General features: G+C 40.0%; 1 protein-coding gene across 2 annotated transcripts in view; it reads right to left on the reverse strand.

Moving 5' to 3' along the window:
• dst (dystonin) overlaps positions 1–20,471 on the reverse strand; it is a 98,700-nt gene that overhangs the window by 76,634 nt on the left and 1,595 nt on the right. Inside the window, exons 3-6 of one of the 2 annotated variants that reach the window (XM_030106091.1) lie at positions 20,156–20,344; positions 16,583–16,796; positions 2,899–2,960; positions 347–436 (exon numbers count right to left, since the gene is read on the reverse strand). In XM_030106091.1, the coding sequence (XP_029961951.1) occupies positions 347–436; positions 2,899–2,960; positions 16,583–16,796; positions 20,156–20,344 (555 nt within the window). Of the gene's footprint in view, positions 1–346; positions 437–2,898; positions 2,961–15,361; positions 15,658–16,582; positions 16,797–20,155; positions 20,345–20,471 lie in introns of those variants that run through there. The other variant, XM_030106092.1, reaches the window with a different exon arrangement.

Consider the following 20,471-nt stretch of genomic DNA (forward strand, 5'->3'; position numbering starts at 1 on the left):
AGCACATACACAGCACGGCTAATCCAGAGAATACAGCTACGTTTACTGTATTTCACCAAACGTATCAGGAAAGAATGACAGGATTGGAAGCTTCCTTACAACTGAAAAGAAAGTCTTTTTTTTTTTTTTGCTGGATGTAAAAACAAAAGTTAGTCCTGTAATTCACACCTTGGTGGCATGAATGAGAAATTCTGAAGGGATAATTGTTCGGGACAATAAAAACAAAAAAAGTTCACACAAACAAAAAAAACATTGAATCAATCTGAAAGTCTCAAAGTTCTCATCTCTTAAACAACAACAACAACAAAAAAAGAAACTGAGACTGGAAGAAAAAACATGAACTCACCAACGTGTCTCCAGACAGAACCTCCAGCAGTGAGATCAGGTTATGTCCATCTCGCAAGTCTTCGTACAGGTCGTTTATATGCTTTCGTACCTGCAATTACAGGAAGAGAACAAATGAAAAAATGATCTGTGGCATACACAGAAGTGGAAGGTGCAGATACATGCGTAAAAGCATTAAGAAAAAGTTCATGTCTTGTTTTTTTGGTGGTAGTAGAAGTGATATGTTCATATGCACACATACAGCATGTGCACATACATTATAAATAATACTTAATCATTAGATATGACACAAGTTATCAGTCATCTTGTTGTATCATTATTTTTCATCAGATACTAACAATTAACTCTGTGTAAAAACAACAAATTAAATGAATTCCATTAAAACATTCTAAAGTTCATGTTTAAAAACAGTCTTGCCGTTCAATCATTAGTTACATAATTTGACTACAGAATAATAAACGTAGTAAATATAAGTACAGATGCTTAAAATATAATGTACCTTTACCTATTTGAATTGATCTTATATACCTCAGTAATTCTTTATTCGTTTTATGCTCAGTCTTCTCATTATTCGGTTTGGTGATCAGTTTCAGAAATATAATCAATATCTGGACCTTCCACGGCTTCTAAAGTGAAGTAAATGGAGCATGAAACATTGTGACCGGTGAAGCATAAGCTGTTTATCAGCCCGACGCCTCATCCAAACACTCCAGCAGCTCCAGGCCGAAGCGCTCACCTTCCAGCAGGCTGCTCTCTCCTTCCTGTCCTAAATACCGCGCCTCTGAAATCACGCCGCTGCCCGCTGACCCGCTTTCACACAAGGCTTTCAGCGCTGTAATCCCAGATAGCCGCCGCAGCTGTGTGCGGCCAAAATAGACCTGCACCCTGATGTTATTGGGTCAACGCAGCACGTCCCCGACAATTACTCAGCACCTCGGATTTTTCACGAACCGCGCGTGAAGTCTGTCGAAGCGGATATGACAATGAATGCATGCGGTTGGGAGAAAATATTTACATTCCTCCAATTAAACCATTAATACAAATTCAAACTGCCACAGCAGGGAGATTTGTTTTTTCTTAATCCACGTTAGCTTTAATCTGCAGTTTTATTGCATGTTTATTGAGCTTCACTTCCTTCTTTCTTTGCCAATAAATGTGACATTAAAACGTGAAGGGAAGCTACTGCAAGCATTTTGCTGAAGGTACACCAAGTCTTACAGCTCCGGTTACTGTAACAATTTCTTATTTTTCGACTGGAAAATGATTGCATGCAACTAAATCTAAAAACTTTGGACCGATTATGGTGGCATATTTCACAGGGGCATGGTACCTCCAGCCTGCCTGTGACATAAGGAGGCATCATGGTCATGAGGGCGGTCCACTGCAGGCCATGAATAGCTTCACACAATCTTAATAGAAACCCTATGCACTGCACACTGAGGCTAAAATGAGCTATTTTCTTCAGACTACAACTGACAGCTTTCTGTTTCATCAAATTGAAGTTCATTATCTTCTATAAGCAATCATTTTTTTGTTAGGATGCAAAAACTGGGATGCATTCATAGACAAAACAAGGTTATGTAATATTTCATTGTTAATATTTTTTGTGAGACCATGAACGACATCCACGTCATGCAATTCAAACTCTGAGCTTATTCCAGCCAAAACAGGGTTATCGAACTGGAGGGGGTGAGTGGCGGCCTGTAAAATAACCTCACAGAGTGAAAAAGCAAATGTACAAGGCTCGAGCTGTCATTTTCAAATAAATGTAACGTCTGTTGTAGATTTACAGACGCTGGTTAAGGCACTGTTTTAGTCATACTAGGTGACTTAACTCAACACTGAGACCTAATGAACAGTAGAATGTGAGTGAGAGATTAGCACATAAAAAAATGTGTAGTTCTACTTAAAAAAAAAAAAAAATTATTCTGCTATCAATTTCAATTTGGCTGTAAGTCTAATATCTGTACTTTTTTTTAATCATGAACTTGAATATCGATAATAAAAAAGTGATGCCTTGAACCACGACAGAATTAAAAGTTTATTTTTTTTTTACACAATAGTAATTTCATTAATTGTGATAATGATCACTAACATATAAACTTCATTGGAAGCACTAATTTATGTTGTTATTAGCTTCAGTTTTACAAAAATTAACTGAGACGTGTCCGGACTCATGTGCTTAAGCGTTTCATTAAATTCCACAGACGTATGAAACACCCCAGAGAGCGTCTCGGATTCCTGAGTCAACAAATGGAAACCTGTTGGTGCAACAGATCCGCAGCCCTCGTCATGCTGAATGACTTTTACCGAGCTTTGATCACATATTGAGAGGAATGTTAGCTTGTTCAGACCTCACATAGACAGTAGTAATACTCTAACAATTATTTATTGTTCACATTCCAGGAAAATTGTTTTCATAACAGTTAAATGTTTCTGGTTTTGTCTTGGCATGGAGGTTACAAATATTAAGACCAGCATGTCATTTATCAAATCGATGTAAAATTTAACAGAGAAAAAAAAAAATGGCAAAAATCCTTCAGTGGTTCTTACCTTCACCAGATGCTGGTTAATCCACTTTGTAAATGTCTTCTTCTGCACTCTGTCTCTCTCATCTGGGAAGGAAGAAAACAAAAATTCAATATATGTGTTACAATGTAAAGTAAAAAAAAAAAAAAATCACTTAAGTGTCAAAGTCCACACTTGCTTCATCATCAATACAGACTCAGATGAGCAGTTTATAAATGGACTGAGAGATTCCAGTTTTACGGTTTAAATGTTTGCTGAGGAAAAAGTGAAAATACTGGACAAAAGATGTTAAGAGATGCAGGAGAAGAACATGAAGATTGTGGAGTTTATTGTCTGAGTTTTTAAAGAATAAATCCACCCATCCATCGTCCAGACAAGTGTCACAGTAAGCTGGAGCTCATCCTTAACATCTTCTCACAACACACACACTTTGTCAGACAGCAAAGAGGAAGAACATGCAGCCCATTAAATGAAGTTATTTGTTCATTAATCCATTCCCAAGATTAGAGCACAAAGTTAAAAATCAATGGAGGACCAGTCAAAACATCGAGTAACAAACAAGAGAGAATAAATTACTGTGAACTTTCTGGATCTGAAGAATCCTACAGGTATGAAAGTTCGTATTCAGGAGCTACAGGTCTGTGGAAACTGGAGTGACTCAGTACAAACATTACTGAGCCTGAACAATCATCATACCAGCGTATCAGCAAGCCTTCATTCACAAAACTCAGGTGGATCTGGGATTGAAATAAAAGGCGAGATTGAACATTTCCTGGTGAAATGACAGCTCATTCGGGCTTAAATAGCATGAAGAATTTGGGAAAGGTGATGTGAGTACATCTGTTGGATTTTGTGCACTGATATTTCAGACTGAAGTTTTACTGAAATGTGAAGAATCAAATGCTTCCCAGTACCAAAAAGAAATGATGTCATTTCTTTGATGCCAAAATAAAATCAGTCTTTCGTGCACTTACGACATGATCAGGCATTTGTGTGTGTTTGTGTCACTATGGCAACCATCGGCCAGCGGCATGAAGAGAAAACTCCGCATTTCATGAAGGAGGAGGGAGAAACTCCAGCAGATTTCTGAGCACTTTGTGGAAACTGGCTTGATTTTCTCTACCGAGCGTCAGAGCAGAGCGGGATCCGGTCCAGTCACCACCTCTGTGACTCATTTCACTGCTTCCACGCCTCCCAGACACAACTCCTCCAAATATTCTTCAGCAAGAACAAGAAAACTCACGTGTACGCTTCATATTATCAACAATCGCAGCAACGTCTACCAGCCAGTTCACATTTATTTCCCTCCAGATGCTGACTGGGAGGCAAAACCGCTGACGACCAGGAGCGCAGGCAGCCTGCTGAGTTTCGCAGTCTTTTACTGATTACTCAATAAATTTAGCTGAAGGACATTTTATGCATTGCGCAAGTACAGGCAAGTCTAATTTCTGAGAGAAATGACAAGAAGCGGCGCGTTAGATACTGACCCATGCAGCACATGAGAGTTGCCAGGTGAGCCCTATAATCCCTCTCGGTCCTCAGTAGGTTCTTCATCCTCCTGAGTGCTGTCAGCGTGTCAGGCAGACAGATGTGATGTGGAAAAGCGACTGAGGGAGCGGAGACGGTCTCCTCAGTCCTGCCTTGCCTACCCGGCTGCCTACGAGCCTCTAGGGCAGCAGTGACTCCCTCTCTCACCGAAGCATCCAGAACGAGTCCCGTCAGGCTTTCCATGACTACTTGCTAATTTGGGTTTCCATGCGGTTTGGTGTTTATCTTACAGCAGCCTTCAAAATCCCGCAAAGTGTTTTTTTTTTTTTTTTTTTTTTTTAAAGAGTGAAACGTTCCATGTTGGGTCACTTCAGGATGATTGAGAGTTGTCGGGCGCAACGGTTTTGTTTCAGACGCAGTTTATCATCATCCATCGCTTCACCTTTTCAAACGTCTTATCAATGACATCTAGAGCAATACAAACGAGCCAGAGAGGTATTTTCTTTTTTTCAAGAGGTGCTCAAGTTTCCAGATAATCATGTTTCTATTGTGCGGCTGCCAACGCTCAAATGTGTTCACACCGCAAGAAACAACTCAGTCATACAGAAGTTCACAGCATTCATAAAAGACATAACATTTCAAAAACAAAATAAAAAACAATCGCACCATGAAGCTGTCCAGTTTTTATTGGAATTTTGCTTTTTATTTCATCTATTATGCATTATTACAGCTCTACAAGAGAGAATAAGTGTGAACCTGTTCTAACATATAATAGTAAAACAGGCAGAAATCTGTGTTATACACTCCATCATCATTTTTTGCCATTTTGTTCTCCTTTGAAGCATTGCTTTCTGGGTGAGCGTACCACTCCGTCACAGACAAAACAACATGACCCAGCTGTCAATAATAACACATGATTTGCATTTAAATTGAGCAAACAAACAATGTGGCTTTTCTGACATATAATGATATTCATGAAGTCTAAAAGATGGATTTCAAGGATGAGGAGGGCTTCTCAAGAGTCCTCTGACTGTATTCTCAGCAGATTTGTGCATTTGGTTCATCTAAAAATAGAGTCTGTGTAAAAGCATCAGAGAACTGGAAAATGGGTTGATGTGATTTTGTGTTATAACGTGCTCATGAAAGGCCAACGTAAAGATCACACACAGAACGAAAATGAGCCAATAACCCCGAGTACGAGGTGGAATAGACTGTGATGCAGTAGGAAACCGTCCCCAGCAGCGAAGCAGCTGCTGCATCAGTACCTCTGACTCCACAGTGCAGCTGAATCACCATCGCATCGAGCAGAGGACGCTGCAGCGGGACACCAATTTGGTGTGTAATGCCTTCATCTAAGCTCCTCGCTGCATAATATATAAACCCCTCCTGAAACACCAGACTGGCTGTGCAAGCATTCCAGGAAACTCTCCAGCTCAGATCAAAGGTCAGGAGCTGGAAATGAGTTTATCTAACAGCTATCAAACATGGCCAGCGCAGGCTACTGTACTACACACCAGAGCAGTGATGACGGGGAAATGTATTTATTCACGCCGACGTCGGTCTGCACTCGTCAGGTATTGAAGCAAACGCAGGATAATTTATGCCCCGCAGGCAGTAAAACCTCAAACTGAAGAACAGAGCAGAGGAGAAAGAGTTAGAGGAAGAAGTGACGCCTGTACCTGTGTGAGTTTAACAATATGGTGCCCTCTTGAGGAGCAAAGGAGAACAAGAAGTAGGTGTGAAAAATACTTGAATTTAATAAATATACAGTAAGTGCTTCTGGTCATAATATGAGAGCAATATAGACAAAAGAATACAAATTAAATGAGCTTTACAGACTGTCTCACTAATTTCATTCTGCAACTACAACTACTGAATTAAGTTATTTCACTATTTCATCAATCAGGTTCAGGACAGAAGTCTGCTATAAAGATTCTCTGTCATTTATGTCATAACGGATGGATATTTTTACTCACTATTGAAGAAAGAAAAAAAACTTGCTTGGGGAAATTCCCTTAGCAATACACATGAGGATTTCTCATGAAACAACATTAAGTTTTCCTTTCAGTATCACCAGAGACCATATTCTCAAGTAAAAGAAATGAAACTAAAGAAGAAAAAAAAAAACCTGTGTGACTAAATCTAATATCAGCTGTTTTAAGTGTGATTAAAAAAATTCCAACAACTTTTGAAGTGGTTGTTTTAGAAGAAGTGAACAAATATGAAGTCACAAGACACTGCTGAGATGAAACAGTTCATAGTGAATGAATGACAACATTGTTGTCAGATTAGTAATTGCTAATTATCTCTCACATGATGAACAACAGAGGCATGATGGTTATTTCAAGTCACATACTTTTTTTTAAACTTAATAACTAATTCAACCAACATACCATGCAAGATTACAGTGCACATAATGTCCCATAATGCTTCAGATACTTCACTGAGAACATTATATAATTAGGTGGCTTGAAAATTTGCATATGCTAGAGGCCTGGGAACAGTGTAAAATATATGTTACCCAACAGTCTGTGACCTGTGACCTTAATGGGTTGATGTTTGAAGGATTACGCATAAAGCCTGACTAACCACCACTTTCTCATGTTACAGTTGAACTTGGTGACATTACAATCTCTAGCACAGTGCGGAAAGAGCAGTCATTAAAGCCTTAGTGCCCCAGTGAACAGAGACAGGAAGTTAAACTGGTCAACAACCTGGTCATAACTGTAATTAAATCACAGTTCTTCTCTACCTAAATGCAGAATATGTGAACATATGCAAGTGAAGAGCTTGTTTTAATGAATGTCTTTCCACTTAGCAGCAGATTTTGACATGTGACTGAGGGGACAGCACACAGCTTTTGTGGTGGTCTGAAGTCTGACCCCAGTCGACCAAACCAAGTGTCCACCGCCGCATTCAGACTGCCCAGGACACTTATTTGAGAACCTCGGCAGAGCACATGTGCACGGCTATAAATAGCCATAACCCTAAACCACGCTGCCGCCCCTGCAACAGCAGGCCACAGAATCTGTGCCACTCAGGTGACATCCTTCATTTCCAAGCACGCAACACAGATGGCCGAAGGAAGGTTATTCCCTGCAGTGCAACTGAAAAGAAACTGCTTCTTTTCTTGGAGATTCAAACTATACAATCGAAAGTCATTGTTTTTGACATTGAGTTATTGAATTGCACCCAAGAGACGTCAAAAGTTTATGAAATGCAACCAGTTGAAGGACAAAACAAAGCACTTTGTTCTGCACTTTAATTTAACACCTTGTCAAAAGCTGACTGAGAGCATCTGGTACATCCTTCAGTGAATCTGCTCTGCCAGGGTTCCTAAAATATCCTCACATTCTGAGCAGAGTCGAAAAGTCCCGGCAATCAAAATCCAGCCTATGTAATCCTCTTGACCTCATATGGGAGGGAAATAAAAAGCAGACGTAAAGACGAGACTGGAAAGCTTTCCACTTTTCAACCAGCCCAGCATTCCTGCTGAACAGCTTCCGTTTCACATCTCTTCTGTCACAAACACGCCAATGAGCACAGGCATGAGTCACGGTTTGTTTTGATACGGTTGTGCGGCACAGAGCAGCAGCAGATTCATATACATTCAACCACACGCTGGAGTATTTTCAAAGAACAGCAAAACTGTAAAAAGGCCGTACTTGAACGTCGACTATGACCAGACATGAACATTTGCACAGTGCTAGTCTCACGCACATCAGCTTTTGATCCTGATCGCAAACAAGCAAAAGAGAGAAATGTAAAGAGGTTACTAAAAACCAAACACAGAGACTGCTGAGTCAGCATAAATAGCACTCCACACTGATTTATGTTCATTCAATTTGTACTAAAAATATTTTGAAAAATTGCATTTGGCTAAATGGGCCAACATCAAAGCTCTTTCACAAGCTGTGTTTTCCCCCAATAACAGAAATCAAACTGAATATCCAGGGAAAAGCCTGTGTGAGTTTGTTTCACAGTGTTGTTTGGATACATAACACGTCGCTGACCTGATCACTATTATAGTGACACAGATGTTTAGCAAGTATAACATTAACTGTGCTCATCATCATAATCCTATCAACCTATTATAGTTTACAGAGTCTTTTCTCATAAGACAAAGTACAGAGTAAGATTTTAATCCGCTGATCGAGCCATAGGGAAAGACACGCACTGAGATGCAGTGGCTGGTGCTCGCATTACAGCGAGGAGATCTCCTGTTCGATTGCCGGCTGGAGCGCCTTTCTGTTCGGGGTTTGCATCTTATTCCTGTGAGGATTTGCTACTTCTTGAATTGGACATAGTTAAAAAAATGATAGAAGACAGACTTTGAACTAAGGTGAACATAGATAAACATCACATTAAAGAAAAGCACATCTAAAAAGCTTTTAATGTTGAATTAAGAAAGATTTTACTTAAAATCCTGATATTTATCAGAATATTCTTCTCAAACACCACGCTGCATGTTTGTAGAGGTTTCATTCATTCACAGTGCCTCTTAAAACAAACAACAACAGACAGTGACTCAGTCCAGTGCAGCTATCATCATCCTAAAGGTTTTAATAAGCACAGCATCTGGGCGGGCGGTGATCAAAAACATATGAGCGTGGTGATACGGGGGAGTCAGTTAAAGACACATTGTTTTCATTTTTATGGAGTGAAAATACTTGAGGCGGACGTCTCAGACAGGTAGGGCAGCATGTGTGGTATGTGACTGAGAGAATTCAGTCTCTGAAACAGGTTGCCAAACCTTCAAAGCAGCTCTTCAAGTCATCCTGAACTTTTTATGGACAAAAAAGGTAGAATGAAAACCAAGAAAAGACTCTGGAATGTCTGACAATTCATGTACCGATAAAACATTATTTACATTTTCTCACTAACTCTACTCAGATAAGACACAATGCCCCGCACACACACGTAGTGACGCGGAAACTCTTTACACCCTTGATGAAAAGCAAATGGAGGATCAAGGTGAGGCAAGCAAAGTGCTACTAGACACAAGCTACTGTATCACTATAAAGGCACTCAGCAGAGTAATGCAGGAGAGAGGAGGAAATCTTTAATGGCAACTAATGGGACACGAATACACTCTCATGGTACGGACATGAACACACACACACCGTAGACAGGATTTGTGCGTGTGAAGAAATGTTTTCTTTCTCTTTCAGGTCACAGGGTGTATTGACCAAGTTCTGAGGTAAGTATGTCCCACCCACTGACATGCTGCTGAGAGAAATCTGCAGCATAGATGGCTTAGCATTGCCGGAATACTAAAATACGCCTTCTTCCCATGCCTGGAAAACCATTTGTAACAGATAGCTTGCAGGGTTGAATCCCACCGCTGGGGTCCATAAACAAGAACTTTAACCCCCGACTGCTCAGACTGCAGCAAGAAGCTCATCTGACGTAAGACTTGTCCCAAATTAAAAAACATGATGATCACGTGATGAGCTGTGGCGACCCTGGAGAGCAGCGTAGCACAATCACCAGTCAACATGTTTCAAATAGAAGTGTGAAAAGCCACTAACAGGAGCTTTATTACGAATTTTGACAACTGCTTTCTCATTTACAGCTTCACTTAGGGCTGCACAAATGCATCATTATCAAACTGCACAAATTATACACAATGAAAAAGACTGAGCCGCAGTAAATTATAGTTTTATAAATGGTTACCGGTAATTCATGCTCTGCAACTTCAAAATGACATGAAAAAAGCAACTAATTCACAAATTGTGATTGCTTAATTCAAACAATTTATTTGACTGACAGCCTTCATTTCATATCTGTAGCAACAGAATAGAAATTAGAAGCAGCAATATCAAGGAACATTCTCCAAAAACAATAATGTCAGTACATGTGATTGAAAAAACCCCCCAAAAACCTCCCAATCACAACTGGTGGAAATCTGAGGCAAGAGAAAGAGCACTGCTATTTCTTCTAGCACAAAAAAAAAAACTTTACATCTATAATTTATTTATATAATAATAATTTATTCAAAACGTATTGTTATGGCAATACTATAGCACTGTCACATTAGTAAGGTCACTTAATGTCGTGCAGCCCCAAAAGAAGTGATCAACTCTAAACTTTGAGTATCTCTTCAAACCAGCTATCAGAACAGTAGGAAGACGTGTTTCACATGAGCTCAAAGGACAATCAGAAGTGTTTGTATAAATTGTACAGAACTTCTACCTGCAGGAAAGATACTACAATGTTTCTGATTGTTCACTTTTGTAAAACATTTTCAGATTTGGTGTTTTGATGTAAGCAAAGACATTTCTATTGAAAAGCAATGGCTGTTGACGAATACAAAGCCAACAATCCATATCATTTCCACTGATCTCATTACTGTGTGCAGACACAGGGTCTGTTTTTAAACCTGATTCAGGAAGGATTACATTATCTCCTTACCCATGAAGACCCAGCAGCTATAAACAGTCTACTTAAAATCACAACATGTCTGTTTTTTAATAATAAGTAGTGTATGAAAAAAGGAAGTAAAGTCACACGCACTATGCAAAATACTTCAAACCAAAAGAGATCCGAATGTGTCACAAAATATTCATTTTCTGGCTGCTTTAAAAAAAAAATGGAGACGGGAAATTGTGTTTTGGGACTGGTTCCCAGCATCTGTTGCATTTCGAAGAGAAGGGCGGTGCGGCTGGTGTGGGAGAGGAAAGGCTGCAGAGCATGAGTCAGGGTGGGACTGAGAGGCTCACCAGATGATCTCATGTAAGAGGAGCTAAGCAGAGCTGTGGAATTCAGTCATGCTGGTCTTCCCATCACCATGACAGCATATAAATACAACAATGAGCATGCACCGTGCCCAGGCATAAATATAATGCAGCTGCATCGGGACAGCGAAGCAGCGTCCTAAACACTGTTCAAAAAGTAATTTAGAGGAACCCGTGTGTATATTGATAAACAGAAGTAAAAGAATACTAGGAACACTGAATAAATAGATTACAGTCAGATTAATGGAACAAAGCAAGCTTTCTGAGGATCTGCTTGTTTGGCAGGTAAAGTATTCTATATTGATTGGTGATCAGTTTTATAGAACTATTGATATCTCCATCCACATTCTGACAATCTCAAAAAAAAGAAATTATGTTTCCGATAAGCTGCCTGAGCTGAGAACACGTCTTGGTAAACTTGTGAAATACATCCACTACTAACAGCCGTCTTCACAGCTTCGTTTCACCTCCTGCCACCGAGTGTGAGACTGCTTCACTGGAGTCAGAGGCTGGAAATGTAATGTCTTCAAAAAACCAGCAGGAGTCTTCCTGTGGCATCTGTGAGATGACTCCACATTATTCAGTAGTCTGAATCACATTTATTCACGTTTCTGTTCCAACAGTGCAGCAATTACAAACATAAAATCTTCCCTTGTAGTCATTAATGTAAATATTGGAAAACAATTCCAGTAATATTTTCCTGTATTATCCACTTAATCCAAGAGTAAGCAATCTGAAATTGCACCAAACATGAATGATTCAGATTTCCAATCCATGTCAGATGCCTTGTTTCAGGGAGGTGATCTTGAGTACAGAACAGACCGTTACTGTGTCGGTTGAACTAGTTGTGCAGAAACCACCTTCAAAGTGCAGCTTATTGAAAAAACAAAAGGAGCGTCACCACGTTCGACACATGAACAAGCCTCTGAAATGCCACAAAACACAAAGTTTCTTTTGTATGTGAGCAGACGCTCTCCACAGAGGCGGCCTGCTGCGTGCATGCGTGTGTGTGTGTGTGTGTGTGTGTGTGTGTGTGTGTGTGTGTGTGTGTGTGTGTGTGTGTGTGAGTGTGAGTGTGAGTGTGAGTGTGGGCCACTGGGCCATTTGAATGTGATGAGTGGGCTGTCAGCATGGAGCAGAGGGGCTGGGCTGGGCACGGCCGAGTGGGACGGACAAAGGCAGTGACTGTGCAAAAAAAAAAAAAGAAAGAAAAGAAAGGAAGACAATGCTCTCTCACCGGCCATGCTGTTTGTTCATATAACTGTATATAAGTATTAAAAGGTAACTTAAACAGTAATAACGTATGCCGTAGGTGGTTTGTGTTGCTCCTGCAAGTCAGATTAGAGAAATTAGCAGAGAGAAAAGCCACAGAGACACACAGAGACCACGCCCGAACAAAACACAGCAGACACCATCGGCATCCTAAAAACAAGCTGTCCATCAACTGTGGCTTTCTTAAAGAAATAAAGCTACACGTCCATAAAGGTTCAAGATTTCTCAACCAGGAAAAGTCTTTATTGTTGTTTTTTAATGTGATCTGATTAGTTCCAGTTTATCAATAGAATCTAGGTGTCATCTAATTTCTAAATTTGTCTATAAAAAAGAGGAACCTTGTATCATTGATATTCATTTATTTCTCCTCGCCTTGATTTTAATCAAAACAAAAAATGAGTCTCTATTCAAAGAAATTATTGTACAAACAGAGAAACGCAAGTCATCCATCAGTTTATTTTGAAATTCTCTGCTTACAAGGCTCTCTTGAGAAGCAAAAAAATGTTTTTTTTTCTGGGTTTCCAGTTTTGAAAACATGCAGTCATCCAAACATTATTAAACCATTCAAGAAATCTGTCACGCTGGAAAACTGTAATAAGAGCTGAATGAACCACAAAATGTCTTCAAATCTTCACAGTACGATCAACTGTTGAGAAACTCCACTGTCCCTTCACGCCGACAGGCCACCAAGCAGGCTCTGCTGGAACAGCGTGGCCCCTCGCCGCCCCCGATCACTGCTATTAACCGTCGTATGTTTCTCAAAACCAATGTCCTTAAACTCATTTCTCAGGTTTACAATCTTTTGTCTGCAAAGCCAGCATTAGATTTCAGCTCCACTCAAAGCAGGTCCTTATTAAGTCTAATACCTAAATACTGTGGGCTGCTTACAGCTGCAGAAATAAGACCTGTGTGCATGCTTCAGGTGGGCCGCAGCCAGTCTCAAAAACTGCCTCAACTCACCATTTCAAAGGCAATTTCAGAGCCTCCAGACTAAAGCTTGCAGGGCAAATCGCATTAACTCATTAGCCAACATTAAAAATACCCAAAGAAGAATAAATGAAAACAACTGATCTGATTCTATATTTTGATTCGGGAAGATGTGCTTTACACGACACAGCTGACCCACTGAAGCATCTCTTTATTCCTGTGTTTAGCCATGTTTGCTTGGTTACTGCCAAACAGATCCCTACAAAAACACGCTCCTTTGATACTCTGGGCATCACATGCAGAGAAGCTTGGGGCTCTGGACGTTCACTTTCGATACAAATAAGTCTACAAAAACAATATTTCTCTCATATTAAGTCGACACTACGGAAAACGTCCTAAATATTGACGGGACAAAGTTTTTTTCTTTTTTTAAGGGCAAAACAATAAATGTAATTAGCTGTTAACATACTTTTGTATTACTAATTATAAATTATACATAGACTATAAAGACTACCTTATTTACACTTTAATCATGATAAACAGCAACAGCCTTTCAAAACCTAGCTTTCTTGTGAATAGTTTTGATTAAATCTCCCTCCATCAATCCAAAACACTTTCAGTTTGACAACTTTATGAAGAAATCATGAATCTGTATAGTTTCAAAGTTCATCACAGTCTGTGTCCTCTCTCCTTAACTAACCCCGAGTGAATAAATGCTGAAAATTCTTGTGCCTCAGCAGTCGAATCTCTAACATTTTTTTGGCCATGTTGTAAACAAAGCTGGCGAAAACTGACAGTCGTAACTAAGTTTTTACTGAAAAATGATTAAGTCACTAAAAAAAAACCACAATTCCCACCAAGTACAGACTCTAAAGTAAAAGTTCTGAAGAAGAGTATCTGTGATATGATGACAAAGCAGCTTTCCTTGTCTTAAAAAACAAATATTAAACTGAGACATTGAAGTAAATCATTAGCATTAAAAAATGTTGCTTCAGTAAAGTGTGTTATAACATTATTGATTAAAGGAAAGGAGAAAAGACCTTACCCTTCTTTGCAAAGTTCATTGTTGATGTATCAGCTGCTGGGAACTAAAATATCCTTTAAAATCAATACTTAGCAGGTACAGAGAGATACCAGACGGCTTCTTATGGCGGAAGACATGCAAAATAAGTGAGCTTTTTGTTTGCTGCAGCTCCTCTGCCTCAAGAGAACAGCAGCAAATCCTAATGATGCTACATCATATGATCCCATTAGACTCCAGTCAGGGCGTTTAAGCCTGATACCACAGCTGACTGGCCCTGCTGGCTAAAAGACCCGACAGCTGAGAGAACAGGCTAAAGGCATTGCCCCCTATCCTCTATCTAGATTTATTCTTCTACTGCTTTATGTGCGTCGTCTCAGTGTGGGGGACACAGAGGAGATAAAACCGCCGCTGTCACTTTGAATTCGGCTGAACAGGATCTCCACACAGGCCAGGAATGAGGAACCATGTGTGTGATTCTGTCACAGAGATGCTGGATCAAGCCGACCTCCTATGTGGGATGGATTTATTCTAATTAATCATATGAACCAGAAAGGAGAAGCAGCACCAAGTGACCACTGATATGAAGTGAAGTGAGGCCTTATCCTGCCATGTCATTGTCCAGTTAGTCCTGGGATGCCACATAGGTCACAATTCAATTAATTATATTCATGAATGTCAAATCACCCTATGAATAAGGAAATTAGGATTTCTATTTAAGAAGTATGATTAATACGTTTGAATGTGACCCTATTATGTGTCACAAAAACACACATATAACCAAAAAACTACACACAAAAAAAATCTAATTTAATGATCACACAAATATCACATTCAAGTCTTTGTCCAGGCTCCTAAAAGCCAAACCAAATCTGATGTCATGCAGGAAATATTCTCATTTTTTCCACTGCGGTGATAAAGACACTCAGAACAGCCAGCCGCCAGAAGGAAGGGGCAGGCTGACATTTATTGAACTGTCAAGCAGCAATCCGGTTAATTTCTCTCCGGTCCCGCAACCGAATCGCATCTAATCTGCTCTTACCTTTGTATTTTTCCAACACATCTTCATACGCTTGAAGGTATTCCTGTTCGTCTGAGAGCGCATAAGCCTGCGGTGCGTACTGAGCCATAACCCGGGCAAACTGGACATTCACCAGCGACGGACAGGGACACAGCGTGTGTGTGTGTGCTCGTGTGTGTGTCTGTCAGTGTGTGTTTTTGTGCATGTGTGTGTGCGGTGAGGACTGGAGAGTGATCGGTGCTGTTGTTGTAGTGAAGGAAACGCCCTACATCCCTCCCTTGTCTGCGTGCTGGCCAATAGGAGCCACTTCCTCTCCGGAGCGCAGCAGATTGATAGGAAGAGCTGCACTGTAAAACAACGTGTGCCTCAATAAGCCAATTAGTCAATCGCGAGTCTTCAAATTAACTCAGTATTGATGTTTTATTTGCGCGAGTGGCGCTAAAATAGCGTCCAAACTATTTATGTTGGGATAATTTACCGTTTTCAGTGAAATATGTAAAAACTGGACTGCTTTAATTTTTTTATAGTGCACATAAAATAAACGCCGATTCCTGTAAAGTTAATTGTCTTGATTTGTCTCGTCATGGCCATTTTTTTATTATTCTAAAGATGAGATTATATGAAATATCAATATTTTCTTGCAATAGTCAGTTCAGCTATGAGCAATATAACAATAAAACGCATTCACTCATAAAAAGCCAAACACACAATGCGTGACAGGAGTTTATGACTTTAAACTGTGTCAAAGTGTCATTATAAAACACTTAAGTGGAATGAAAGAGGCACTGAAAGCAAATGTGAAACCAAACTCCAGGCAGACATATGATCTCATTTCCTTTGTCTCATCATGCACACCTTTCCTGAATGATCAACTTTTTTTTATTTTTTCAATCTTCATTTAAAACAAATGAAAAAAAAATTTTTTTTTAATGTAGGATGGATATATATAGATTATAATATATAAAAACGCTTTATATCTAGCGTATTTCTTTTGAAAACGTCGTATCCAGAATAGGAGCGTCCAGATCAAAATACCGTCACATGTGCCACACGTGCACGTCACTACACACCATGTCCCCAAATAATAATAGTGGGGGTCCGAGAATACGATCCACCCAAATGAGGCACGTAGCTCGCATATGTATTTTACATTACATCATATTTAATCACTGCTTTTGGCTTTTTTCTTATTCTATTTATTTTGTCCTTATTATAAACACTTAAAAGAAAGCTGCCCCTCACCTGCGATCCGGAGCACGGCTCTCTCTGCCGGATCCAGCACGGATCCTCCTTGGATTTTCCTCTTGGATCGCTCATGTCTGGGCAGGTTCCAGGGCAAAGTGTCCCCGGGTGCCGGTGATGCCGATCCAGATTTAACACTGTAATCATCCTCGTCCGAAAAATCCGCGGAGGAAGACATGGAGCAGTGCAGGGAAGGGTTCCCCGAACTGGAGCTCTGTGAGACAAAAGAAAAAAAAAAAAATGGGGGTAAAACAGAGAGAAAACAGAACAATGCTTGTCTTGATGACACACATACAGAAAAGCGCAGCTCGGTTCTAATTCCCCCTCACCATCGCGGGTCAAAGTGCGCAACGTGAGCGCGTGTTGGGAGGCAAAGTGACATTCTGGAATGACCAATAACAATGAAAGAACAAGCCAAAATAAAGGCAATGCGAAATCAATAGTATCTGGCTCCCCCGCCAGGTCAACAATAACACTTACCACTGTATACATGGAGACCTGTCAGCAGGAAGAAGAAGGAGAAGAAGGAGAAGAAGAGGGGGGGGATCTTATCTAGGCGTTATTAGCTCCCACCCTGCAGACACATATTTCCCAGAGCGCCACGCCCTTTGAGGGATGCTCCGGTCACGCGGCGGTCTCGTATCGGAGCGTTAAAAAGGATGAGAGGTGATGTCAGATCTCCAGAGGGCTGCGGGGATGGTGCGCCGCGTGAGGCGAGGCAGAGCTGGACCGTGATGGGAGCGCGCGCTGCGTGTGCGTCTCCGCGTCACAGCCGGTAACCAGCGGCGGCGGCGGCGGCAGCAGCAGCAGCAGCAGCATCCCCAGCAGTGACAGCGAGGTTAGAGCGCCATCTCTGCCCTGAGCTGCTGCCTGCTACAGACAGCCAGATCAAGCAGTATAAAAGATGGATAGATGGATTTTTTTTGCCTAAAATTATATATAATAATAAAAAAAAACTGGTTGAAAATATGAATTATTATGAGTCTTATCTGGTTTATTTGCATTTGTATATTTCTAAAAATTCTAGCTCATTTAAAGAGAGCAATATACTGAGGGGAATGAGAGGGATTTACTCTTCCCATCATCTACGATTTCCTCTTCTGGTAAATTGCATTACCCGGTGGGATAAATCCACAATCTCTCCTTAGTGATTAAAGTCAGCGGACCTGGCAAATCTCTTTTAAAATCTGAGTGACATGGGGTCTGCCAACTCTTAAGGCTCACAGTGAAACTGACCAGATTGACTATTCAGTTCCTTATGTTAAGTTGCACCTCTCTCATAAATACTTCAAAAATCTTCACAATAACATGTTCTACTGGCATACCCTAAAGGGCAGTTAAGTCTCAGCAAAGTGAATATGTGAGCATGCCTGCTATGATCTTTCACTGTAAAGTTATATAAGTCTGTATACAAAGCCCCATAAACACTGTACCTGTGGCACTTGAGGTCAGTTTTAAAAAAAAATGTATAGAACATTCAACAAAAAAAAAAGGAATGGACAATTTTTCCAGCATTGTCTTGTTACACCCTGACACACCTGCGATTGAGCAACAGAAGAGCAAACAACACCGTAAACCCTGACCTAACATGGAGAGGTGGAGTTCAGAATGCCTGTATGATGACACTTGCTTTTTTTTTATCACAGTCTTAAAGACACTGCAGTGGAGTTCAGCACCGCACTGCCCTACTTACGTTTCTTTTAATAATGGGCCTGTGCTCCGGATTGCTGAATGGTAAACCAAATATTCCAACATCAATTGTAGTACATTTTGTTCTCCCCCATGGCAGGAATGACAGGAACGTGTGCTGCTGTCATGAGAATCTGCAGAGCTGATAAAAGCAGCACTGTTAAAATTAGCAGCTTTTTCATGCTTACATCACTTTTCATCAGGATAACACTCCATTCCGAAAAGACAGCTTAGAGCTGCAGTTTTTATCAGCATTCTGTGTGTTCCTAATTCCTCCCTATGAAATGAGGAAAGAACTACAATTTGGTTATCTTTACGCTGAAATACACACTAATGTGAATTGCGATCGAGCTGTGTCCAGGAACAATTTCACTTTATTTCATATGAAAATGCAAAATTCGTACGGAGAGGACTGTGTGAAACATTAGAAGCATGTCCAGATTGAGTTATAAAGAAAATCATGATCAAATTCATGTGGAAATAGAGTTCAAAACTTCTTTAGCACTGTCTTTTTTTTTTTCTTTTTTTTTTTTGCTTTGCTTCACACAGCGCTTCAGAAGTCTATGAGGAAAAAGCACTGTAAGCACTTTTGTTTGACCTGCTGCAGATCAAACATGTTATTGGCAGTCCATTTACACTGTTGGCGATCACTCACAAATACACAAGCCCATGCTTTTATCCGGTCGGGGTCGCTGTTGTGGAGGACACACCTTGTACACTCTGGTGTAGGCTATCCTGCACAACGTATGATGATAAACATCATAAGTTGTGTATTACAGATATAAGTACTTACATAGTAAAATCAAGGCATTAACTGCTGTGATTTTCGTTACTTTCTATATGATTCAAATATAAACCCCGATGCCATTTATATTACATATATACACTAGCAGTACTGGGATACTGTTGTTAGTGTGGTGTTTAACCTTTAACCTGCAAAACAAATGTATCAATTGTAATGGATTCTGTTTTATCAAAAGCAAGAAAAACACACTGATAAGATGAGACTTGGTTTGCTGACCACTGCAATAATTAAAACACAACGTTTGTTCCTGTTATCCAGACGATTGCAACATAGCAAACCAACTCTTACAACAAGGTCAGCATCAAAGGGTTCCATTTAGAAAATTAATGCATGGCCATACAACAGTAAGAGATCAATATCTTGTCTGTGGAGCCATAGCTGAGGAGTAGAATAAATGTAATTTATTATGTCAGAAGATGATTTGGGAATCTGTCATTAGTCTTTCTTTCTTTTTAAAGTTGTCCATACATCAGGATGAAATTCAGCCAGTGTGAACAGAAAGCTCAGATACTCTGATATTCTTACTTGAAATTGAAGCTGTAAACACAAATGTAGTGATTTTTATCTGCAAGGTTTTAAACCCTTTCAAAAACGGTTTCAAAACCGAAAGAGCATGTTTGTCTACATGGAACTTAATGTAATGATCAACTGATAAAGCATAATATGAGCATTTATTTGCTTAGCTGTATCATGGCTTCATGCATCTGATATCTTCCCTGTAAATATTTAAAGAAAAAGGGTGAACTGGTAAGCTGAATGTCTCAACAAAACAAATGTTCTGGTAATCTGGCAAACGCATGTATTCAAAGATAAAAAATAAAATCTGCAATCACATGAAGTTTACATTTCAATTTCCAATACCATGGAAGAAAATGTGATTCTTCATTCGATTTAATTGCAACAGACCTGCAAGGAGACAATCTTTTTTAATTAACTTGGACTGAAACACTAAAAAAACATCTTCCCTGTACTTCAAAAGCCTCACTTCTGGCCAGCTTCAAGGATATATAGTGGCATCCCTGTGGAGAAGAGCTGACAAAACCACACATTTTTCACACTGAGTGATCAGGGATACCTACAGGTTTGCGTGTGGGGGTGACCTGTACAGACTGGTAAAATTCAGGCTGAACCCTCTTCTTGACTTTCCGTTTTCGAAGAGTAGATGATGAATCGGGCTCACTGTCAGGAACTTCAACCAGACTGGGCTTTTCTTCAGTCACTCGAGCATGAATGCTCCTTCGTGCGTGGCGTGGACTGTGCCTGAAGCCCTGGGAAACATCATCAAATGTCAAACTTGTTGTATATTACACATTCAGGCCATTTAGCAAAAAAAAAAAAAAAAAAAAAAAAAAAAAATTGTAATTCACTTTATGTGATTTATGTCCACGATATATG

Source organism: Salarias fasciatus, chromosome 13, assembly GCF_902148845.1.
Source record: "Salarias fasciatus chromosome 13, fSalaFa1.1, whole genome shotgun sequence".
NCBI lineage: Eukaryota > Metazoa > Chordata > Actinopteri > Blenniiformes > Blenniidae > Salarias > Salarias fasciatus.